General features: G+C 43.3%; 1 protein-coding gene across 4 annotated transcripts in view; it reads left to right on the top strand.

Annotated features, from left to right (window-relative positions):
• Window positions 1-25,921, top strand: part of OSBPL1A (oxysterol binding protein like 1A) — a 134,971-nt gene that overhangs the window by 9,588 nt on the left and 99,462 nt on the right. For all 4 annotated transcript variants that reach the window (XM_030552928.1, XM_030552926.1, XM_030552927.1 and 1 more), the window contains exons 3-7: window positions 5,823-5,908; window positions 13,211-13,285; window positions 18,044-18,155; window positions 21,420-21,505; window positions 24,259-24,403. In XM_030552928.1, coding sequence (XP_030408788.1) covers window positions 5,823-5,908; window positions 13,211-13,285; window positions 18,044-18,155; window positions 21,420-21,505; window positions 24,259-24,403 — 504 coding nt within the window. The remainder of the gene's footprint in view (window positions 1-5,822; window positions 5,909-13,210; window positions 13,286-18,043; window positions 18,156-21,419; window positions 21,506-24,258; window positions 24,404-25,921) is intronic.

The following is a 25,921-nucleotide window of genomic DNA, read 5'->3' as shown; positions in this document are numbered from 1 at the left end:
GGCTTCTGAGTAAGTGGTGCCATTTGCAGAGAACACTGCCATCTGCCAGCATTTCCAGCAATGGAGATGCCCTAAAAAGTCTTGAACGTGTTCTGCTGTAACTGCTTGTCTGTATCTTTCATCTTTCAGTCTTTGTAGTACAGCACGCCCCCAGTCAATACTTTATTTATAACTCACTGGAGAGATAAGTCTACATATTTGATATCTGTAGAAGTTTGAGATAAATAGAACTTGCACAGAGTAAGAGGGACTCTAGAAAGGGAGGAGATAGGAAGAGGTAAATAGCTAACAGTGTAGTGTTAACATTACAGTAGGGCCTGGAGATGCCAACTGGGACTGTGTACCCCATTGTGATATACACTGTACAGACACATGACAGTTGCTACCCCAGCAGCTTATGGTCTAGTTGGATGAGACACAGGGTGGAAGAGTAAATGGAGCTTTCAGAGGTGAAGTGACTGACGTGACCAAAGTTACACAGCATGTCACTGGCAGCAATGGCAATAAAAGCCAGATGTTTAGAGTCCAGTCCAGGGCTTTGTCCCCTGCACCGTGTTGTCTCTCCTATCCATTAATAAGCTATGGATGCTTCACTTATTAATGCCTCCACCTGTAAAATGTCTAACTAGCTAATCTCCAAAAAGAGAATATGCATTTATTCTATTCTTCTTGCTGGAAAGTGGGGAACAAATGGCTTAAGTAGCAGGGTTTTTTGTTTAAGGCTGATGGCAGGATAAAAGCAAAGCTCTCTTAAAAAAGAATTTGGTGTATAACTCAAGCCAACAGTATATACAGTGAAAACTATGCTTAGTATTCCATTTGTTTATAAGTGTAAAGATTCTTACCTCAGCTGGATTTGTCATAACAAAAAGGTACGGCTACACCCCCATTCAACTACCCATTATAAATTAACTTCCTCTGTTACACACATGTATCTATCCACTATTGACATGGTATTCTTGTTTATTTTCAGGTGTGAACATTGAGACTAATGCTATAATGTTAGAGGAAAAATATACATGCTTACCCCATTTTTGGAGTTAAAATTTCGGACAAAAACAAAGTAAGCCCTGCAGAGTCCCCTGCAAACTCCACCTTGGGGGAAGAGCTGGATCTGTGCTAGAAAATCAAGTCTTTATAGTCTCCCTCCTCCTCTTCCTCTCTCTCCCTTACCCCCTGCAAACAGAGGCAGCAGTAGCTGGACCAATAACCCCGATTTGATCTTTCAGTGTATCTCAACCTCTCTCCTGAAGGACCCTCTGAGGTGTGGTTCAGGTACCATGCTAGTTCAGTTCCTGGTCTCTACAGAGATTGTCGGTACCATCATTCCATGTAGTGCTGCTTTTATGAAGTGCATACTTGTTCATTGGAAATGCACTGAAGGGTCAGCTTATTTTTCATTAGGCTAATAAACATAATTAGCCAGTAAAAACCCTGGAATCTATATTTGAATACGAATCTCAAGATTGTACTAGGCACTGTAGAGTTAATAACTTCCCTGCTCTATATAACATCCTGCCTAAAAGAAAAGAGGTGAAGGGATACAATTTTAATTTTAATCCTATGCTCTTTTTTCCTTATCAGCTTTCATGGTCTGACTCCTTAAACTTTTTCCACACTCTCCCAGTACTCATTGCCTCTGTTTATTCCAACAAAATGAGTTCATTGTAAATGAATAGTGCTGCTGACATTGGTGGGCTGTTCATAAATTTACTGTCCAATTACTGCCTTTCCAATTTCATGTTTCTGCTGTCCATTTAGCTACTCTGTAGCGGATGTAGTGACTTGCACAAAATGTAAGCAGGAAGGATGATCTCTTGAGTGGTGGCTAATGAGAACTTCCTGAAAGTAATGTTTCTATTTGAACATCAAAGGCTTTGATGACCAAGAGTTTGTGGTTTTCAGTTCTAGAGTTTTCCCCTTGACACCTTTTTGTATTGTCTGCTCTACTTATAAAACAAAGTTTTTTAATGTGCAGGTGTGTCAGCCAACTTAATTCTTTATTTTTGGCTACCTGTGTGCTCCACTAAGCCTTCTCCTAACAGATGGTTTACACATTAAACAGTTTGAGATGGCTGATGGAAAAACATTGGTGACCCACTTCAGTCTGGGTACAAGAATCCAGACTTCACTGGAGTTGCAACAGCTTGCACCCACTGAATTTGGCTCACTCTTCTGTGAAGTGGTTTTATCCATGCTACAATGGCGTAACCCTTCAGATGAATGCAGCATGATACTCTAAGGCCATTTGTGCTAGCTTCCTTCTCATTTTACATGCAAGCACTACAATACAGCAAACTACAGTAACTTGCAGCAAAAGCTTTCAGACACTAACCTTAAAGGGCTTGAAAAAATGCTATACAGTAGTCGTGGGCTTTTAATAAGTTTACTTATAGGAGACTTATTTGGTAGAAAAGTGACAAATTAAATCACTACTATAAAAGCTATAATGCTTCACTTTGCCAAGAATCCCTTTCCTTTATTCTGTACAAATGCCCCAATGGCATGTCAATATTGCATAAAGCTACATTTTAAAATCTACCTGAGTGACAAGCTCTGCTTCCCCCCGACCCCCCAGTGTTTCAGACTTTAGAATGCATAACATGCCCTTTTTCCCCAAACACTACCTCTGGAGTGAGCAATGCTTCTCTCTCTCTAACAAGATTTAGTAAGCAGAACTAACTGAACTGTCAAAGTGAACTTTAACTGAAGGCACTGCAGTTCTTCAAAAGATGCACAAGACAAGGAGCCTGAGTCTAACCAAAGGGTTCTGCATGAGATTGAGCTGGGGAAATAATCTCAAATCACTTTCATTTGAGAGGAGATGACACAATGCTTTACTTTTCTCCTGGATGGCAATAGGAGCTGTAGAGATACAAGGAGGAGAGGGTGAATTCCTGTTTCAGGGGCTTGGTCACAGGAGTCATAACTCAGTTTGACTTGAAGTTCCCAGTTGCTGCTGTGGCATCACAGCCTCTTGGATAAAGGGGTTGATGATCCAACTTTCTTGGATGAGTGAGATAAACTGTGCCTGTCAGGGTTCCTTTCCTACTCTGAACTCTAGGGTACAGACGTCAGGAATTGCATGAAAACCCCCAAGCTTATTTCTGCCAGCTTATGTTAAAACCTAGTACACTGCCACCACCAAGTGATTTAACAAGAAACAGGGAAAGGACCACTTGAAGTTCCTCTTCCCCCAAAATATCCTCCGAAGCCTGTACACCCCCCTTCCTGGGGAGGCTTGAGAATAATATCCTAACCAGTTGGTTACAAAGTGATCAAAGACCCAAACCCCTCGGTCTTTGGACAATGGAAAAATCAATCAGGTTTTTAAAAGAAGGATTTTATTAAAAAGAATGTAAAAATCATCTCTCAAATCAGGATGGAAAATGACTTTATAGGATAATCAGATTGAGAGTCCAGAGGAACTCCCTCTAGCCTTCGTTTCAAAGTGGTGACAAAACAGGGATAAACTTCCCTCCAGCAAAGGTCAAATTCTCAAGTTGAGAAAACAAAGAAACGAATACACCTTGCCTGGCTGTTACAAGTTTGAAATATGAGAGACTTGTTCAGAAAGATTTGGAGAACATGGATTGATGTCTGGTCCTTCTTAGTCCCAAGAGCAAACACCACCAAAACAAAGAGCACAAACAAAAGCCTCTTCTTCCCCACCTTCTTCCTCCCCCCCTTGGAAGATTAGAAAATATCTTGCCCCTTATTGGTCCTTTGGGTCAGATGTCAGCCAGGTTACCTGAGCTTCTTAACCCTTCACAGGTAAAAGGATTTTGGTACCTGTGGCCAGGAGGGATTTTATAGTATTGTATACAGGAGAGTTGTTACCCTTCCCTTTATAGTTATGACAGTGCCAAGACAGTGTTTAGAGGAATGGCTCTTCAGCAGGAACATATCTAACAAATGCTAGAAGCTGATAGCACCAGATGCCTAATTTGAATTGCTAGGAAAAGTTAATGTTTTGGTGTTTGAAAGTCCGATACCCTTGGTCGTATCATTAATGTGGGTTGTTAAACAACCCACACAACTTTTCACTCTAGCTGTTTCTTGCCCTTGAACTCTTGAAAGTGTCTTTTGTGCAGAGAAGGAAGACTTTCCAGGTTAACACAATACTGTTGGGTGACTTGTAGAAGTAAGTGAGATTGGGGTGTGTTTTGCATTACTCAGACTGGCAATGAAGTCTTGGAGTTTTTTCCTCCCAGGCTTTAAATTTAAATGAAGGCTTCACACTATAAAGGCATCTGGGACTTTAGAATATGCTCCTTTCAAAACAATACACTGTAACTATATTTCTGCATTTGAGTTATTGCAGCACAATTTGCTGCTACCATTTAAAAAAAATCAGGCTGGATCAGTCTGAGTGTCAAACTCTCTGGTAAAGGCTGGCCAGTGCAGTTCAGTTGAGATTCTGCCCTTGGGCCTTAGCAGTGACTGTTCTCTCATGCATGGCATTCCAATTCTGTGACATGGATGTCATGTTTTGTGTGTTGGGGTTTGTAATAAGGGGTGCTGGGTACAGGTTTAATGCTGTCTTAATAGAGTTTGTAGCAATCCATTTACTTACATTCTACACTGAACATACCAGCAAGTGATTAGATGGAAACAATACAAGTCCTGCCTGAAGAGAACATTGTTACGGGCTCATGTTCTATGTTTACTTCAGTTGCTTCTATGCTACTTCTGGCAACCCTTATGCTCATTCTTCTTCCTACCCCCTCAATGATTATGATCCTGCTTTAGATAGTGAAAATAGAACATTAAAACCCTACAGACCTTGCACTTCTGTTCAGTAGGCTCCTGTTTGTTGTGGCTGATAGTTGCTGCAGAACTAATATACAACCTGCTGGTGGCATTCAACATGGAATACAGTATGTCTTGGTACTAGAGGAATGAATACTTTTCCCTTAGAAGCACAATGTCAAATTGTAACGGACAAAAATCAGCAGTAAGGGAGAACAAGCAGAAAGTCAAACATGCAGCAGAATGTACAAGTCCTAGTAATGTAAGGTGGTTACCATGCCTTATTCAAGGTTACATTTAGCATTGTGTTCCAACAGGACAAAAAAAGGCAGACTTAACAATTGCGCTTGCTTTTGTGGGTTTATATTGGGACCTCCAATGTTACATATAACTCTTATTTCTGCTGGGCTGTCACATTAGTGGAGGATGGCTGATCATTAACCAGTCTACTTCTACCCTTGACTGAGGATGTTACCTCTTCTTAAAGCATGAAAGCCAAAGCCCTGAAGTTGGGGGGCAGGGGGAGGGACAGGGGAAGAGATGCTGAAGCCCACCTCAGGAGGCCTGCAGCTGAAGCCTGCTGCCAGAGTCCTGCGGCTGCAGCTGGGTGAGGGGGGGTTATAGCCCGTTGCCAGAGCCTCTTACTGAACCCGGGGTGGAGGGAGGCTGAAGCCTGCCCCTGAGCACTGCAGGGAGGGGCCATTGCTTTGCTTCCTCATCCATCTCTGCACAAGAGGGTGTTGTGGCCGCAGGAAAAACCTCAGGTGGCCACATGCAGCCACAGTGGCTGTATTTGAGAAATGCTGCTCTGGTTCAACCACAAGCTATGAGCTTGGTGCAGTAATAAGTGCGTGGAAATTTTTATTTTATTATTCTGCAGGAGGTCTGACTAGATATTTATAGTCCTTTTTGGCCTGAAATCTATTAAATGGCTGCTCTCGCTGTAGAGACTAAGTACACCTGTAATCTGTGTGAGAGTTGGCAAGATGTTACAGTTTACACTGAACTGTTCCTACTGTCTTTTATTACAAAAACATTCGTTTACCTGATGTTCTGTTTCATATTTTTAGGCAGAAGTAAATCTAATTTGGGTTGGACTCCTCTTCACCTTGCATGCTATTTTGGACATGGCAATGTGGTCAAGGATTTGCTGAAGGTATACTTAATGCTCTCTGTATTTCTAAATGAGTCTGAAGATCATACCTTATTTTAATATTGTTTTTTATGATACAAGTTGTTCAGGTGACCAATAGCTAGTTGTCTACTTCTGAAACCTCAAAATAAACAGGAAAAGTGGTTTTTCTACTAAGTGCAAACCGTTTGCTTGAAGAGAAGCAATTGAATTCTAAGTTAAGGCAATGAACTATCTTTCCCACTAGTTGTGTGCATGCTTGTATTTAATTACATGCTTGCATATGTACATATTTGCATATGTACATATTTGCATGGGAAAATAGCAGGGTACAGATTATCCAACATTCTTCTAATGCATGGGTGAAAACCCTTTATTACAGAGGATACGGAAATCAACTAGGAGAAGAGGGCTATTCTGGTTTTGATACTGACAAATGGAGGAACTAGTTGAGAATTTGGAGTGGGTGAAAGTGATCATGAAGTGCAGTCAAGTTGGATTCTAATGAATGGTAGGAGGGAAAACAGCAGAATAAAGATGATGGGCTTTAAGAAGGCAGACTTTAGCAAACTCAAAGAATTGGTAGGAAAGATCTTAGACTTGCTTCCTATAGGAAGAAAAAGGTTCGAGAGTTGGCAATTTTTTAAAGAAATATTATTAAAGGCACAAGAGCAAAAGATCCCAATGTGGTAGGAAAGTTAGGAAGTATAAAAGACATCTTTAATGACCTGAAACTCAAAGTGTCATACAAAAAGTGGAAACTACATCAAATTACAAAGGACAAATATTTAAAAAAACAAAAACCCACAAGCATGTCGGGGCAAAATTGGAAAGACAACTGCACAAAACAAGATTAAACTAGCTAGGGACATAATGGATAACAAACATTTTACAAATCTATGAGAAGCAAGGGGAAGACCAAGACCAGGTAGGCACATTACTCAATGTGGAGGGAAAGACCATAACAGAAAATGCAGCAATTCCTGCAGTGTTAAATGGTGTTTTTCACCTAAAAAGTTAGCTGTGATTCGGTAACTAACACAGGGAACATCACTGTAAACAGGGTAGGATCTGAGGCTCAAATAGGAAAAGAACAAGTTAAGAATTACTTAGACAGATTGTGTCTTCAAGTCTGGAGGGGTGCATGAAATACTTCCTAGAATATCTAAAGAACTAGCTGAAGAGATCTCTGATCCATTAGCAATTAAGACTACATTTTAGTCATGGATACTTTTAGTAAAAGTCATGGCCCATGACCTGTTCATGACTTGTGCTATATACCCTTAACTAAAATTTGGGCTGGGGCTCCGGGGGTGCTGGGGGAGGGGAATGGCCCTGGGGGGAGGGAGGGAGTGCTGCCCCTGCCACGACTGCTGTCTCTCCAGCTCCCATTGGCCAGGAACTGCATCCAATGGGAGCTGCAGGGGCAGTGCCTGGAGCCAGTAGCAGCATACAAAGACCCTTGGCCCCTCTGCCTAAGAGCTTCAGGGACATGCTGGCTGCTTCCGGGGAGCCGCCCCCCCCCCCAAGGTAAGCACTGCCCCACACCCCAGCCCTGAGTCCCTTCCCCAAGCTGCTGCTGCTGGGGGGAAAGGGCACAGTGGCCCAAGACTGCCCCAGCAGCAGTTGGTGCATCTGGCCCAGGGGCATCTGAGGAGCTGCACTGGCTGCTGCAGAAGTCCCAGTCATCATGGAAAGTCACGGAATCCATGACCTCTATGTTCTCAAACTGGGGTAGGCCTCCCAAGGGAGATGCTGGAATGTGTTGGGAGGTGTGAGATGTGCGCTCTTATTTTTAAGAGCTCTGGCTCTCAGCCCCAGGTGCAACCTGGGCTTGAGTCTCCATCCCTGCCCCCTGGGAGGTGGCTCAGACTCTCCTTGCAACCCCTCCTTCAGTCCCTCACTGAATATCACTTTTCACAGCAGACTTAGTGCCCCTCGCAACCCTTACTTCTGCTATTCATCAGTATCACTTTTCACATTGCCTCCCTTGCTTCTGCACTGCTGCTGGTGTGACGCTGCCTTCAGAGCTGGGTGCCCAGCCAGCAGCCACTGCTCTCCACTCTGCCTTCAGAGCCGGGTGGCAGCATGTATGTGGAGGGAGGGGGCCATAAACTACTGTAGACACAAAGAAGAGGTACCTGGTCAAATAAGCTTGAGAACCACTGGTCTGGATTATACTTAGTCCTGCCTCAGTGCAGGGGACTGGACTAGATGACCTGTCAAGGTCCACTCCAGTCCTACTTTTCTATGGTTCTATGTGCTTGTGTACTATTGCACTTGAAGGCAGCTAACTACATACTTCTGAATGTGTGGCTTGTTCATGCACACCAGATGGTTGCACACACCTAATCTTGAAAATTTGGCACAAGAAATCTAAAGTCTAGTTTAGACAAAGCCTTGAAGTAGTTGAAGGGTGGTATTGGCAGGTGTGTGGTGATATTCTGAAGTCTAATGTAAACAAGCTGGTTCAGCTAAAGCCTAGGATAATGTATTTGTTTACACTAAACCACTTTTAAAATGTTGGCTAACAGAGTAATGTAACTTTAAATTCAAGCATTAGGAAACAAAATATGCCTTCAGGTAGACTGAATAAAACAATGATGCTCTGATCAAGTATAGTAACTGGAGTTTTATGTTCACCAACTTGTTGAATTCAGTTACATCAGCATAAAACTCAGGTAATACAGTGAGTTAGGCTTTGAGTCTTAGTACCTGCAGTATTTGTCATGACTAGTATTTCAGACCTATGGGATGCAAAAGTCTGAGCTACCTTAACACTTAATTTTAAATTCCAAATAGTTGAGACTGGCGTGTGCCATTAATAAAATAAACGTCAGTGGTACTACGTCAGCAGAGGAAGCACATAAGCATGTGTATAAATTTTCAAAGAAGGATCAGTGAATGTTTTACTTCAGGCACAAGTAATAAGGCTTAAACGAGTCTTTGCTCAAACTTCTTAGAAACATCAGGTTAGTGGAGGAGACCCTCTTTTTTTCTTTAATCTATTAATGCTAACGTAAAATAAAACTTTGTCTGCACTGGCAAGTGAACAACAACTTTTGTTGTTCAGAAGGGTTAAAAGGGAAAAAAAAAACACCTTGAAAGACACATTTTGTCAAGGAAAAGCGCAAGTGTGAACAGTCCTTTATTGGAAGGAGCGCTCTCCTGCTGAGAAAGCTACCACCGCTTGTTGTGGGCGGAAGTTTTGTCGGCGGGAGAGCTCTCAGTGGCACAGTGTGGACAAAGCCTAAAGCTAACTTGGCTGCTTCTGGCGTAACACAGGCTACATTTTAGTCATGGAATTTTTAGTAAGTCATGGGCTATAAACAAATTCATGGGCCTGTGTCCTGTCCATGAATTTTACTAAAAATACCCACCCTGACTAAAACTTGGGCAGGGGGCTGTGGGTGCTTGGGGGAGCAGGGTGGGACCTCCCAGTACTATGGAAGGGGGAGGACCAAGCCACGGTGCATGGTCCGGGACCCCTGCTGATACTAGGGATGGGATTGGGGTTGGGGTTAGGGCTGGCAGGGGCTTCCTACCCGACTCTGTCCAAGCAACTCCTAGGCGGCAGAGGCAGGGGCCGGGGTGGGGGCTCCATTGCTCCAGCCACAAGAGCTGACTGCCACAACTCCCATTGGCCAGGAACCACAGTCAGTGGCAGCTGTGGGGGCAGGCAGTGGGCTGTGTGGAGACCCCATCTAAAGGGCTGGCTCCAGGCCCCAGCACGCCAAGCGCGTGCTTGGGGTGGCATGCCGCTGAAGGCGCTCTGCCGGTCGCCGGGAGAGCGGCAGGCGGCTCTGGTGGACCTCCCGCAGGCGTGCCTGTGGAGGGTCCGCTGGTCCCGCGGTTCCGGTGGAGCATCCACAGGCATGCCTGCGGGAGGTCCACCGGAGCCACGGTACCAGCAGACCCTCCGCAGCCACGTCTGCGGGAGATCCACCAGAGCTGCGGGACCGGTGAGCAGCAGAGTGCCTCCTGCCGCATGCTGCTGTGCTTGGGGCTGCCTAGAGCCGGCCCTGCCCACCTAGGAGCTGCAGGGGGGCAAGCCAGTGGGAGCCTGAGGTCAGTGCCTGCCCCCACATTCCCCAACCCTTGCCCCTAGCCCTCTCACACACCCAATCTGCTGCTGCTGGCCCTGTGACCTCTGTGACAGACTCGCAGCCTTAGGCATAACCACTGTTGACGATTGAGCTCCACAAAAGCTAACCAGCTATCTGCAAAGTGCAGCTAATTGCAGCATTCAGATACATGCACCAAAAATAAATGTGGCTTTTTTTTTTGCTTTTTTCCTGAAAGCCACAGTGAATGGGAGGAGTGACTTCTTTTAAACTGATTGAAAATAAAGAGTAAATCCAAGTAAACTTGGACCTGGTTCTACATGGAAAAATTAATAATCAGGAGATTCTGGTTTGGAAAACAGACTGAGATTTTTCTACAAGGATTCCATCCAACAAAGCTAGTATCAACAAATGATACGGTCACTGACCCAAAGACTTTGCTTACAACATAGAGTACACAAATGGCAAGCCTTCAAGGTGGGAAGGGAGGGAGATAGCAAAAATCTGTGTTTTTATTATCAAATGTTCTTCATCCATGGATCAGTGTTTTACGGAAGTGGGTGAGTGCTAGTGCCCTTCTTACAGATGGAGTGATGAATGGCGGTTAAATAGATTGTGACTTGTCCTAGGACAGTGGTTCTCAACCAGGGGTCTGAGCCCCCTGCAGAGGGCCCACGAGCAGGATCGAAGGGGGGCTGCCAAGCAGGATCAGTGTTAGACTCGCTGGGGCCCTGGGCAGAAAGATGAAGCCCCACCACATGGGGCTGACGTCCAGGGCCCTGAGCCCTGCCACCTGAGGCTAAAGCTAAACTTAGCTTTGTGGGGGCCCCTGTGGCATGGGGCCCCAGGCAATTGCCCTGCTTGCTGCCCCTTAATGCTGGCTCTGGCTTTATACGCGGAAAACCAGTTTTTAATAGTATGTTGGAGTGGCCTCAAAGAAAAGGTGGAGATCCCCTGTCCTAGGGTACTCTGTCTGTGACAGTCAGAATAGAGCTAATCTCCTGACTCTAGTCCTCATGAGCTCAATCACTAGATCAGTTTCCCAGCTATAGTGAAACCATATAGTCCCACTAATTTTGTTGCATATGCAGCTTGTCCTGATCTTTCTGACCATTTTAAGAGTAGGGTTCAGCAGGAGCAATGTTTGAAGTGGGATTTGAAAGAAGACTGAGAGCAGGGATCTCAGGTGCAGGAAAGGAATGGGGAGGAGGGGAAATGGAGCTGAAATTCAGACAGGAATACAGTGGTACATTGCCTTTATGGTGTATAGAGGAGTTTCCATTTGATGTGGAAAGGGGCGTGAAGCCGGTGATGCGATCATGAAATCTGCTAGTCATGGCCCGTTTAATCTCTTGAGGAGGAGAGTGCACTACAGTGTATATATAGTACTACTGCGTGATTACTTTCACTCTAGTTGAAAGACAAGCTTTAATGGCTGCTGTATGCAATTTTTGTGTGGAGATGAGTGACAGCAAAACAGTTAGGTCGACCCAGCTATGTCACTCTGGAGTGTGAAAAATCCACACCCCTGAGCAAAGTGGTTAAGCCAGCCAAACTGCTGGCATAGACAGCTCTAGGGCTGTGTCATGGTATAAACCCCAACTCTGAACCTTAGCATCCAAAAGATGGGGTGCCAGCATGAATTCCTCTAAGCTCAATTACCAGCTTAGTACTTGTAGTGCTGCCACCAACCAGGAATTCCAGTACCTGGTACACTCCGATCCCCCCCCCCCCCAAAAAAAAACCTTGCCTGGGGACCCCCAAGACCCAGACCCTCTGGATCTTAACACAAGCTTCCCCTCCCTGGGTTACCCTGGAAGATCACTGTGATTTAAACTCCTTGAATCTTAAAATAGAGAGGAAAATTCACCTTCCCCCCTCCTTCTCTCTCCCCCTGCCAGACTCTCCCTGAGAGAGAGAGTAATCCTAATACAGAGAGAAACTAACCTTTCTCTCCCCCTTCCCTCCTTTCTCCCCACCAATTCCCTGGTGGATCCAGACCCAGTCCTCTGGGGTCTCACCAGAATAAAAAAAAAACAATCAGGTTCTTAAACAAGAAAAGCTTTTAATTAAAGAGGGAAAAACAGTAAAAATTATTTTTGTAAATTTAAGATGGAATATGTTACAGGGTCTTTCAGCTATAGACACTGGGAATACTCTCCCAGCCTAAGTATACAAGTACAAATTAAAATCCTTTTAGCAAAATACAAATTTGAACTCTTTCCAGCCAAATACACATTTGCAAATAAAGAAAACAAACATAAGCCTAACTCACTTTATCTACCTAGTACTCACTATTTTGAACTTACAAGAGCTTGTATCGGAGAGATTGGAGAGAAACCTGGTTGCACGTCTGGTCCCTCTGAGCCCCCAGAGTGAACAACAACCAAAAACTAGTAGCGCACACACAAACTTCCCTCCCTCAAGATTTGAAAGTATCCTGTCCCCTGATTGGTCCTCTGGACAAGTGACAGCCAGGCTCACTGGACTTCTTAACCCTTTACAGGCAAAAGAGATATGAAGTATTTCTGTTCTATTAACTCTTATCCGTTTGACAGGCTGTGTCTACACTGCCACTTATGTCATAACTTATATTGCTTGGGGGGGTGAATAATACTGCCCCCAGTGACATAAGTTACACCAGTATAAGCACCATTGTGGACAGTGCTATGTCAGCAGGAGAGCATCTCCTGCCATCATAGCTACTGCTGCTCATTGGCAGTGGTTTAATTATGTCCACGGGAGAGCTCTCTCCCATAGAGTGACTACACTAGAGGTCTTATAGCAGTGCAGCTGCACTGAGAGTGGTGTCACTGTAAACTCTGTAGTGTAGCCATAGCCTAGGTTGACTGAAAGTCTTCTGTTGACCTAACTACTCCCTCTCAGGGAAGTAGCTTAACTACAGAGATGGGAGAACCCCTCCTGCTACTGTAGTGAGTGTCTATGCTGAAGTGGTAGAACAGCACTGCTGTAGCTATTTAAGTGTTGACATAGCCCCAGTCTGAATTTGCTCCCTTTCACAAGGGCTCCTTGTTGTAGATTTCCTCCCCTCTAAATCTTCCCACATTATCACTGGTTAGGCTTTACAACTATACTGGGACACACAGAGAGCCTCCTAATTCATGTAATTCATTCTTGACAAATAGATTATAAACAAAGAGGTGTCAGTAACACTGACTTCTTTCTGGAAGGAATATTTTTGTAGCGGTAACCTTTTGACCTTCCTGTGTTTCCAGCATTACTTAACTGTCTGTCTTGGCAGGCTGGTGCAGAAGTGAACGTGTTAAACGATATGGGGGACACTCCACTGCATCGTGCAGCCTTCACTGGACGCAAGGTAAAAATACACTATTTTCTAACTACTTGTATTCCACCCTGTGTGGTTCACGGGATGCATAAGGCAACCCAGCATAAGATTGTGTCCTCTTAAAGGTGCTATAATGTGTCAATGGTGTCTAAAACTGTTAAGTGCTTTAAAATAGTAACACATTGAAGCCAAAGCACTTGAGGTAGGAAAAATCCTTGTAGCAGTGCATTCCAGAAAGCTACTGAAGAGCAAATTTTAATGTGCCTAAAATCTAGACTGTCTAATCCTCTGATTTGGTTTTGGCTTTTTTGGCAGAGAACTGTTTTTTCCACCTGGGAGGGTAGGGGAAATATCAGTCTTCCTTCTCCATAGCTGCTCTTTCCTTTTTTGTTCTCCAGGATGTGGCTGGCAGCTAGAAAGGGTGAACATAGTCACTTTCCTCTGTTGAAGCACGCCTCTCCATGCAATTACTTCCTACGTCACTCCTGCTATGTGCCTGGGGTAAAGTGCCTTAGTGTGGGAGCATGGCACTTATCAGCCTCTCAGCTGTAAATGCTGATTGTCAGATGGAAGCCAGTTTGGAGGGATGGGAAAAGTAGGTGTTTCTGCATACAACCGGACAGACCACATAGTAATCCCTCACAAACCATATCAGAAAGCAATGATGCTCAGACCTCAGTGGTTCAGAAGCCAAATTAGTGATCAACATTACCCAAATGAGTCACAGTAGTGTGAATTGTTTCTCTTACTACAGTATTATATATTCCTATTTAAACAGTATGATGGAAAATATTTAGTTTTTACTTGTGTATATATTTACTTATCTCATAGAACTGGAAGGGATCTTGTAGGGTCATTGAGTCCAGTCCCCCTGCCTTCGCAGCAGGACCAAGTACTGTCCCTGACAGATTTTTGCCCCAGATCCCTAAATGGCCCCCTCAGGGATTGCGCTCGCAACCCTGGGTCTAGCAGGCCAATGCTCAAACCACTGAGCTATCCCTCTCCACCCCACATACTTTCCCATCATACTGGTCAAAGAGACTAGAATATATTTTCTCACAGCAAAATAACTAAGTATTTTATCAACTACAACTGGTTAATAACCTAGTAAAAGCATCCTGAATGGTTAATAATTAAATCAGTATTTTAATATGTGCTGCAAAGAACCTCTAGAGATTCATTAAAGAGCCCCTAGCAGCTCGAGGCCCTTGGTCTGAGTATCACTGGCACAAGAATAATTAGACTTAAGATAAGAATGGCCATACTGAGTCAAACCACTTGTCCATCTATCCCTGAATCCCGTCTCTAATAGTGGCCAGTCCAGATGCTTCAGAGAGAGTGAACAGAACAGGTCAGTTATAGAGTGATCCCTCTCCTGTCGTCTAATTCAGCATCTGGCAGTCAGACTTTTAAGGACACCCAGAGCACAGGATTGCGTCCTGACCATCTTGGCTAATAGCCACCGATGGACCTGTCCTCCAGGAACTTATTTAATTCCTTTTTTGAACCCAGTTATACTTTTGACCTTCTCAATATCCCCAGGCAACAAGTTCCACAGGTTGATTGTGCACTGTGTGAAGTACTTCCTTTCTGGGGGAAGGTTGGCGGGAGAGGTTGTCTTTTTTGTTTTAAACCTGTGGCCTTCTGACTTCATTGGGTTCTTGTGTTTATGTGAATAATAAATATTTCCCCCTTTGCTTTCTCCACACCATTCATAATATTACAAACCTCTATCATATCCTCCCATAGTAGTCTCTTTTCTAAACTGAACAGTCCTAGTCTCTCCTTGTATAAAAGCTGTTCCATACCCTTAATGACTTTCGTTGCCTTTCTCTGTACCTTTTCCCATTCTAATGTATCTTCTTTGAGATGGCATGACCAGAACTGCATGCAGTATTCAAGGTGTGAGTGTACTATGCATTTATGTAGTGGCATTATATTTTCTGTCTTATCTATCCCTTTCTAATGGTTCCTAACATTGTAGTGGCAGTCCAAAAAGCTAACACATTGAGCAGATATTTTCAGAGAATTATTTATGACTCAAGATCTTTCTAGAGTGGTAACAGCTAATTTAGACCCCATTTTGTATATATAGTCAGGGTTATTTTTTCTAATGTGCATTACTCTGCACATATCAAACTTGGATTTCATCTGCCGTCTTGTTGCCCAGTCACCCAGTTCTGTGAGGTTCCTTTGTAACTCTTCGCAACTGGTTTTGGACTTGCCTGTCTTGAGTAACTTTTTGTATCATCTGCAGATTTTGTCACCTTACTGTTTACCCCTTTTTTCAGATAATTGATTAATGTGTTGAACAGCACTGGTCCCAGTACAGATCCCTGGGGGACCCTGCTATTTATTTCACTTTGTTGTGAAAATTGACCATTGTTTCCTGTCTCTTAACCAGTTACTGATCCATGAGTACCTTCTCTAATCCCATGATTGCTACTTTGCTTAGGAGCCTAGTCAAAGACTTTCGGAAAGTTCCAGTACACTGTCAACTGGATCACCCTTGTCCACATGTATGTTGATGCCCTCAAAGAATTCTAATAGATTGAGGCATGATTTCCCTTTGCAAAAGCTGTGACTCTTCCCCAACATCGTGTTCATCCATATGTCTGATAATTGTGTTCTAAACTGTAGCTTCAGCAAATTCGCTGGATACTGAAGTTAGGCTTACCAGCCTATATTTGCCAGGATTGCTTCTGGAGCCTTTTTTTAAAAATTGGTGGTGTTGACTATCCTACAGTCATGTGGTACAGAGGCTGATTTAAGTGATAGGTTCACAGTTGGTAGTTCTGCAACTTCATATCTGAGTTCCTTCAGAACTCTTGGGTGAATACCATCTGCTCTTAGTGACCTGTTACCACCAAATTCACGGTCCATTTCATGGTCATAAGAATTTAAAAATCCCAAATTTCATGATTTCAACTATTTAAATCTGAAATTTTATGGTGGTGTAATTGTAGGGGTCCTGACCCAAAAAGGAGTTGGGGTGTGTCTCACAAGGTTATTGCAGGGGGTGTTTTGGTACTACTACCCTTACTTTTGCAGCACTGTCTTTAGAGCTGGGCAGCTGGAGAGCAGCAGCTGCTGGCCGGGAGCCAAGCTCTGAAGGCAGAGTGGCCACCAGCAGCAGCACAGAGGTAAGATGGCATGGAATGGTGTTGCCACCCTTGCTTCTGCACTGCTGCCTGTAGGGCTGGGTCTTCAGTAAGCAGCCACCTCTCTGTCCACCCAGCTCAGAAGGCAGCGCAGATGTAAGGGTGTCAGTACTGTGACCACTCTAATATAACCTTTTGACCCTGCTGCAACTTCCTTTTGGGTCAGGACCCCCATTTTGAGAAATCCTGGTGGTGTTTCGCCCCCCACCCCCGGTAAAATCTTTATAGTATAGGGGGGAAAGCACGCAAAAGACCAGATTTCACAGTGGGAGATGAGATTTCATGCTTCGTGACATTTTTTTTTTCATGGCTGTGAATTTGATAGGGCACTACCTATTACTGTTTAACTTGTCAGTCTGTTCCAAGTTTCCCCTGAGGCCTCAATCTGGGATAATTCCTCAGAAAAATCACTTTTAAAAAGAGGCTCAGGTATGGGAATCTCTCTGCAATCTCCTCTGCAATGAAGACCCATGCAAAGAATTCATGGGTGGTGGGTATAATAGCCCAGGGAAGGCTTGGCTGTCTCTTATGCTGCTGCTGACCCACTGCCAGACACCTGGACTGTGGTGGCCCTGCCCCTTCCCTGAGGCCCCCACTGCCTGCTGCTGCCATGTTTCCTCGGGGAAGTCAGGGTAGTTGAGGAGTGACACAGAGCCAGCGGTGGGTGGGGGAATGAGGAGGCTCTAGCTGAGGGGTGTGTGTGTGTGTGGAGGCTGGGGCTCCTCTGGTCAGGGGAGACCTCTCAGGGCTTCTGTTCCAGGGAGAGGGGGCGGGGGGGACTGGGGCAAAAGGGACAGGACCAGTGGGCTGGGCTAGCCTCTCCAAAGCAGGGTTTCACCTGGTGCTCATGAAAGAATTTATTTAGCTTTTCTGCAATGGTCATGTTTTCCTTGAGTGCTGCTTTAGCACCTTGATCATCCAGTGGCCCCACTGATTGTTTAGCAAGCTTCCTACTTCTGATGTACATAAACATTTTTGCTGTTTGTGTCTTTATAATTAGGCAAGCAAAAAAAATTGACTTTAAGGCTGACTTGTCTGGATTAGTTGGACACTAATGCATAGCTAAAGGGGATTGAAATCACTTATGTGCTCGTTCATATGAAGCGCTACATCCAATAAGCATAGAAACAGTATTGTAAATACTGGTCTCCTATCCACTTACTACATAGAATACTAAAATTAAGATGAGTTGATTCAGTAGCTAATTAATGTGAACAACTTGTTCTTTCAAACAGATGCCATTTGCCTCTCACAGAACTGATTCTCATATGACCATATGGTTACACTGCAGAAAGTGTTCTCTGCTCAGATTTAAGTGATACTTAAAGTTTTCCAGTACAAGATTCCTTATTAAGTGTTTGTTGTCACACTCTTTAGTAAGATGTCTTTATGCCTGACTTTACTGCTGTGTGTCTTCCAAGTCTAGTCCAGTATCTGTAGTCCCCTTAGTCAGAGTCCTGTTGTATTATTCGGACTATCTCTTCCCTTGCCATGTTTTACAAACTCATTGTGGCAGTGAACCATTACATGCTGCTAGGCTCAAAAGGGAGGGTTACAAAACAGTGGACCAACCCAATTCTAGGAAAGTGCCATTGTGATAAAAGGTAACTTTGAACTTGTCTTCCAGGAGGTGGTGATGCTGCTCTTACGGTATGATGCTGATACTTCTATTGTTAATGGGGGTGGACAGACGGCAAGAGACGTTACACAAGATAAAGAGATCAAAAATATGTTGGAAGGTAACTTCCTGTGTCTTCACTGCCTTTCATAAGCATTTGTATCTCTGAAGAGAGCTGCTTCACCTACAAATTCACTTGATTTCAAAATAGCTTCTGGCTAAAAACTAGTGTTCAGTCACTTTTAGTGTAAAAGAACACTGACCAGTCAGTGCAACAGGGCTGTTTGTTAGGTTAAGGCTTCTTTCAAAGGCACTATTTGTAAATGCTGTTTCTGATCGAAGTTAGGACCTTAAAGGCAACACAGGTTTTTTTCTCTGAGCCCTTTAATGATGTGGACTCTGTGTAGCACTCAAAGCCCTAGTTTGCTGCATAGGGGAAGTAATCCAAGCACATGCTGATAACAAGAGCTGCTTTGTGTAACAAGCTGGGATATAAACCACTTCACTTGGATGCAAACTGTAATTTCTAGCATTTTGCAGAAATGGTGGGCAAACTTGCTCAGACATAAGTGATTGTACTAGGTGTCACAGAAACTGGAAACAGAACTGAAGATCTTTCCTGCAACCCCCCTTCTCTAACCACTAGATAATGCTTAGAGAATAATAATGATCTCTCTGCTCTAAAATTCTAACACACAGAGGCCAAGTAGGTTGTGGGGACATCTTTGCAGGAGAACAGAAAAGGGAAATCTGCCCAATGTAACTTTTGTGTACAAAATAGTCAATGGGAGAAGACTCACTGAATCATTCACAAACTTACCAGGTCTTGCTCCAGACTGTTTAAGCTCTGAAAATGAAGACCCTGTCTAAGCGATTTTGGGTCTCCAGCCAGGGGCAGCTCTAGACATTTCACCACCCCAAGCACGGCAGCATGCCATGGGGGGCGCTCTGCTGGTTGCCGGTCCCACAGCTCCGGTGGACCTCTCACAGGCATGCCTGCGGAGGGTCCGCTGGTCCCGCGGCTCCACCGAAGCTGCGGGACCAGTGGACCCTCCGCAGGCATGCCTGCGGGAGGTCCACTGGAGCCCTGTCTGCCACCCAACCGGCAGAGCGCCCCCTGCAGCATGCTGCCCCAAGCATGTGCTTGGCATGCTGGGGCCTGGAGCTACCCCTATCTCCAGCCTGAGATGAAGAAAAGATGTGACTTCCATAGAATAGGTGCATCCGATTTTCAAAAAAATTGGACCTTCTTAAAGGTGTCCAAAGCTGAATACCCGAAATTGATTTACTTTTTAAAGTATTGACCAATACCACTTTCAAAAAGCAAGTATGTTTTATGTATCGATTCACTACTTATGCTATCTACAAACAAAGGGTAAGAAAGTAACTTTCACTTATTCCTGGTGACAATACTGGGGCTACTTTTATAGATGGGGGTTCTTGACAACATAACCCTGAATAGACTTTATGAATAATCAATCTTAATTCAAATGTAATTCTTTAGTCTGAACAGATGGTACATGTGGCTCTTACATTCAGAAGTAAAGACTGGAAAACTAAACATTTCCAAATGAAATAATTACAAGCAGTACTTTTCCAGAAAACATGCTATTCCTTAATCATATATGAAGTTACAGGCAATTATCATAAACAGATGCACTAAAGATAAATTCTTAATGAGTGCACTTGTTAATTCTCCTCAGGGTGAAGCATTTATTAAAGTGCTTATTAATCTGGCTAACAATGTCAGTTTCACAGTTGTTGCTATAGTTGCAATCTGACTGCAGCTGTCTGAAAATCAAGACTTCCTAAAAGTCTGATTAACCTGATTTAAGGGAAAAAGTAAATCCTCCCCCCCTTGCAGGTTAAACTTCTTAAAACACTTGATCCAATTCTGTTGTCGTCAGTAAATGAAAACAAATTTACCAGTGGAATTTACTGTGACACATTTATTAGGGAAACAAGATACATCTATGTAATGGCAAAAACTTCCGTTGTATACAGAGATAGTGTAGAAACACTTACATATGTTTGCACCAAGGGCCTAGAATTTTTTTTGAGATGATCAAAGCACCCCATCTCCAACTGAAGTCAATGAGTTACTCAGCATTTCTGGAAAAAGGTCCAAATCGTACAAATGTGCCTAAATCTCTGGCTCCGTAACTTGGAATCCCTGGAGTACATATCAATATGTAAACTGAGGAATTCCTGAGCTTTGTCCTCTACAGCACAAACTCATCTACCTCCTTCTGTTATACAGATAAACCAGTTTTGTATCTATGAATAACAGGAAGCTGAAACAAGGGCATCATCTTAATTTGTCAAATGTTTGCCAGTCACATGTCTTTTGACTTCATATGCATGTAAATCACCTTAATAGTAATACCTAGCGCTCTTTTCACTGCTCCTTCTCCTTATAAGGAAACCATTCTTCTCAGAGCATGCCTTAAAAATAAATAAATCTGTGCGCAAAGCTTGAATATTTCAGTCCAGAAGAGAACTCTGTGTAGCATGGATTGTGCTTTATGCAAAAAAGTCTTGCTTTGGCTCTTATTAGACACTAACCCACTAGGGCTTGAAAAATCCTAGCCCTCATGGTTGGGAAGAGAATTTTCCAAATGTGACTAGTATAAACCAATGCTGTGCCGTCGTCTCAAGTCTGAAGTCAGTTCCAGTGCTGGTGCTTGTAACATTGACAAGCACCAGCAGAAGGAAAACAAGTGGATGAATCACTACAAAAACTAATTTCCCCCTGCTAATACTCACACCTTTTTGTCAATTGTTTGTTTGAAATGGGCCTCCTTGATTACATTGGCCTCATTAGCACTACAAAAGTAATTTTTCCTCCCTTCTCAACTGTTGAGAATAGCCCACTTCCACCTTAATTGAATTGACTTGTTAGCACTTACCCCCCACTTGGTAAGGCAACTCCCATCTTTTCATGTGCTGTATATTTATACCTGCCTCTGTATTTTCCACTCTATGCATCTGATGAAGTGGGTTTTAGCCCAAGAAAGCTTATGCCCAAATAAATTTGTTTGTCTCAAGTGCCACAAGGACTCCTCATTGTTTTTGCTGATACAGACTAACACAGCTACCACCCTGAAACCTGTGAAACTTGAGTAAATCAGAATTTTTCTGCAGTGATTTGTCACACCTTTTAGATTTGTGCACTGTATTTAATTGACTGAAGAGCATGGCTCTTAAGTGTATTTCACCCTGTCTGGTAGGCGTAGCCCTCAAGTTAACAAGTGTTGGGGAAACTGTAGGCCCTGTATACAGTGCTTGAACATTCGTCATAGACAAATATCACTTTGCTGATGTAACATGTGTTCCTCAGAGAATATTACTGTGGTTGCTAAAGCTATTTTCACTTTGAAAACAGCAGTGGAAAGGACACAAGAAAGGAAACTGGAAGAGCTGCTTTTAGGAGCAGCAAGAGAAGGGGAGACTGCAAAACTCTCAGCACTGGTAAGAATTTGAGATGTTTGCTACATATGTTACCTTCACATCCAGCACCCCTATTGCAGGCAACAGTCCAAACTACAGTGCTTCCTTACTGTTGGAACTCTCCTTTTATTACAGCAGATTACCATTCAAAATTTTCAAGTGTTTTCTAATATCCTTCCTGAGTTAGCTAAAGGTTACTGTGAAATGCTGCTTGTTAAATTTCTACAGTACCTCAGTCATAGGGCTTACCATGAGAAATATCTGCTGCAGCTGAAATTAGTATAGTACGTGACAAACATTAGTGAGTGCAAAATGCATGAATACAACACTAAGCCTGAGACTTGAAAAACACCTCAGATTCATTGTGTATATCTTCAGCCACAAAAGAAATTCAGCTCCTTGTGTATATTGCAATACAGCAGACCCACACTAGAACGCAGGATTTTGGATCCATGCACAGACCTGCATTAACTCAGGGACCACATTATAGCGGGGACTGCGTTACCATGGATTCCAATGAAGGTAATTAAATTTGGGATCCATGCTTAGTCCCAGGCTATAACTGAATTTGCGCTATAAAGTACACATTCTAGTGAGGGTCTGCCGTACTTGCAGCCAGCAACAATACTGATTGTGTCTCCAGGAGAAACTGATCTGGCCATGCTACTTGTCTGATCTCCAAGGAACACTAGTTCTAGTGGCCGTAACATCTATACTGAACCAATGCCCCTAGGGTTAACAGCCACTTTACTGCTGGAGGTACTTGCCCTTGGACGAGAGAGGAAACTAAAACTGATTACAAAACAAAAACTTCCATCACTACATGTGATGTGAAACTTGTTACTCGTCCACTACATATAGAAAGTTTGCAGACTGAATAAATCGAAATGTCTTAAATGTGTGGCTAGGAAATGAATTTTTCACCGTTTTCTGAAATGGTTGGGAGAATGAGTTTTTCTAAAACAACTCTCCAAATGTAATATCAAACACGAAACTTTGTTCAAATGGTATCTTTCTGGGAAAGTTGCAAGTCCATCTTGTTTTAAAGCTTTGAACTAGTCACATTTCATGACATCTGAAATCCAGAAACCCCATCAAATGTTGCATTAAATTGACAATCTATGGAGATGTGACTTCTACCAATAAGGTTACCAACAGAATTGTATTAAAGATAAACTGACTGCGTGCGTTAAAGCTTCTCCAGCAGCTTTCCAACCACTACCTGAATGAGGAAATGGTTCTACCACTTGTATTTTTTCTTGACCATGTACCCTTCTCAGTCCAGTTATAAATCAGTTCCCTTCCAGCTCTATCTGGGGTTGCTAATTACTTAGAATATTCCTGTCCTTAGTCTTGATGGACTTCTATGACCTGTGTATATACAGGATGTTTGAGCTGATCAGTGTTCCCCTCTGGCCTTATCGATTAACACAGTGGTTCTTAAATTATGTGGTGGGCTTCCATAGGAGGCACAGGAATGTGTCAGGGAGGTGTGAGCTGTGTGCTTTGTTTCGGAAGAGCTCTGGCTGTCATTCTTGGGTGGCTGGGGTTTGTGCAGAAGGACTGTGCACACCCAGAAGGTGGGGATAAAAGGGGACAGCCAGAGCCCTGCCACCTAGACTCAGGCTCTTCTCCCCCAACCAATCCCTCACCAGGAGAGGCATCTTGGGCTCTTCCCCCCACACCCCCATTCCTCACTGGGAGGCAGCAGGGCTCCAGCTGTCAGCCCTGGGGTGACAGTAGCAGTGCAGAAGTAAGGGTTGCAATGGGGTACTAAGTCTGCTGCAAAAAGTGATATTGATGAATATCACTTCTGTGCTGCTGCTGGTGGGGAGCTGCCTTCAGAGCTGGGTGCCCAGCCTGCAGCCTCTGCTCTCCACTCTGCCTTCAGAACTAGGTGACGATATATGTATGGGGGCTAGGGGAGAAGTGTAAATAACTACAGACACAAACGGGGGCCTGATCAAATGTTTTTTGAGAACTACTGTATTACCACAAATAGCTTCAAAAGAGTAGGGAACTCTCATGGCTGCAGTTTCTCTACTAGCCATGTACCATGTTACAAAAGACATATCAGTTTTCTCTTGAATCTGCTAAAATTGTTTATGTATATTTGTTAGTCTGCTGCCCAAGGGACCGAATAATCCCTTCCCTAATGAATTAGGGTTTCCTGTGAATCTTGTCTTTTATGCACTGGGTTTTTATTAGCAACTGCTTCAGTTTTCCCATGGAGTTTTTTATACTCCTTCCAGACATGCTTCTGAACAAAATGAGAATATCTTGGACATAAGTGATGGGTGCACACCTTTATAGAATTACAAATACAGTGAACTGAACACTTTTTTTTTTTTTGGTAGTACTGTCCTTGTTAACTTCAGAAGGCCTCAATGGTAAAAGGTCCTCTATTTTAGAATCTCTAAACTCAATTTCTGTTGTCTTCCTGCTCTCAGAGGAACACAAAATATTTAAAGTTTTAAGAATACCATAGAAATGCAGCCAGTTCTGTGCTACATTGCACATGGGAGATGGGATGGGGATACTTAAGTCAAGAACACTTGGAAGTAGCTACTTGTAACAGAACTTCTCATTTCACTGCTGTAGCCCTTGCACTTCCCATAGTATGACCCCCTTTCATACCCTACTTTTCAGTGCCTAGTCTATATTTCAAGATTTCGGGGTAGCCCTGAATTGCTCAGGTTATATATAGTGCAATAGGGAAAACTAAATTTAACCTGTAAATATAACAATCTGTTTTTTTGTTTTGAATTTTTTAGTTGAACAGGCCAAAGCCTCCTGATATTAACTGTACTGATCAGATGGGAAATACGCCATTACATTGTGCAGCATACCGTGCTCACAAGCACTGTGCCTTAAAACTTCTAAAAAAAGGTGCAGACTCTAAAATCAGAAACAAAAATGGTAAGTAAAGTTCTTACAGTTTTTAAATATGAAGCAAAGGAACTAACTGGTGTCACTTTTATGGAAGTACTTATTAGTCACTGCTTAACTATTAGATGTGAGGGCTTGTCTGCATGGTGCAGCAATGCGAACTGCAGGCTATGAATTCTAATGCAGTGGTTCTCAAACTTCTTTTTCGCAGACCACTTAACGATCTTTCCAAATGTTTGTTCCATTAGTTCAAACTATTGTAAAGCGCTTTGGATAAAAGCACTATATTTAAAAAACAACCCAAAAAACCCAACTTTTTAAATCTTTTGTTCTACAATAAAAGCACACAACTCATATTTTGATATCAGTAGTCTTACCTTTCTAATGCAATGGATGTGCGCTCCCTCCCCAACCACAGCAGCCCCTGACCTGGGGCTGGGAAGGAGGGGAGGTCTCATTTATCCTTTTCCGTAGAGAGGAAAATGGACACATCAGATATTAGGAATGGCAATATACAAAAACCTGTAGGAGAACACTTCAACCTCCATGACCACACTCTAGCAGACCTTAAGGTGGCCATCCTGCAGCAAAAAAAACTTCAGGACCAGACTTCAGAGAAACTGCTGAGCTTCAGTTCATCTGCAAATTGGACACCATCAGCTCAGGATTAAACAAAGACTGTGAATGGCTTGCCAACTACAAAACCAGTTTCTCCTCCCTTGGTTTTCACACATCAACTGCTAGAACAGGGCCTTATCCTCCCTGATTGAACTAACCTCGTTATCTCTAGCTTGCTTGCTTATATATACCTGCCCCTGGAAATTTCCACTACATGCATCCGATGAAGGGGGTATTCACCCACGAAAGCTCATGCTCCAAAACGTCTGTTAGTCTATAAGGTGCCACAGGATTCTTTGCTGCTTTTTCTGTTCTAATGCACACAATGTGTTGGATGGTAACTGGCTTGCGAAGACCCTGTTGAGGCACACTAAAAGTAACCTATTGCACTCTAACTCATGTACTAAATTAAAATGCAGTAGGGAGCTCTTAGTGCTCACAAGCAGTGTCTGCAGGGGCCAGTTAGTGTGCATCATGTTGGTGTACATTAGAATTCACACGCTTGCAGTCTGTGTTGCTGCACCATGTAGACAGGTACTGGGCCACTTTTTGTTGACTCTGCTAGAGATGAGCATAGCAGTGTAAAAGCAGAGGAATTTTCAGTTCATGGAAAGTCATTGGGACTGATGTTCTTGTGTCACTTCAAGTTCTCTTAAACTCTACAGGTGGGATATTCATCTTGTCACTTTGTATTAAATTGACTGTAACACTCTGGTTAAATTACAAGTAAATAACTGTTGCTACCTGCCTCTGGAAATTTCCATTACATGCGTCTGCTGAAGTGGTATTCACCCACAAAAGCTTATGCTCCAATACATCTGTTAGTCTTAAAGGTGTTACAGGACTCTGTTGCTTTAAGTAAATAACTGGCAGATGTTGATTAGAATAAAATTAGGCTTCTGTAATCCTAGCAAAATTCAACTTGCCACG

The sequence above is a fragment of the Gopherus evgoodei genome, chromosome 2 (assembly GCF_007399415.2).
Source record: "Gopherus evgoodei ecotype Sinaloan lineage chromosome 2, rGopEvg1_v1.p, whole genome shotgun sequence".
NCBI lineage: Eukaryota > Metazoa > Chordata > Testudines > Testudinidae > Gopherus > Gopherus evgoodei.
The sequence above is the reverse complement of the archived record's forward strand: the minus strand, read 5'-3'. Positions and strand labels throughout refer to the sequence as shown.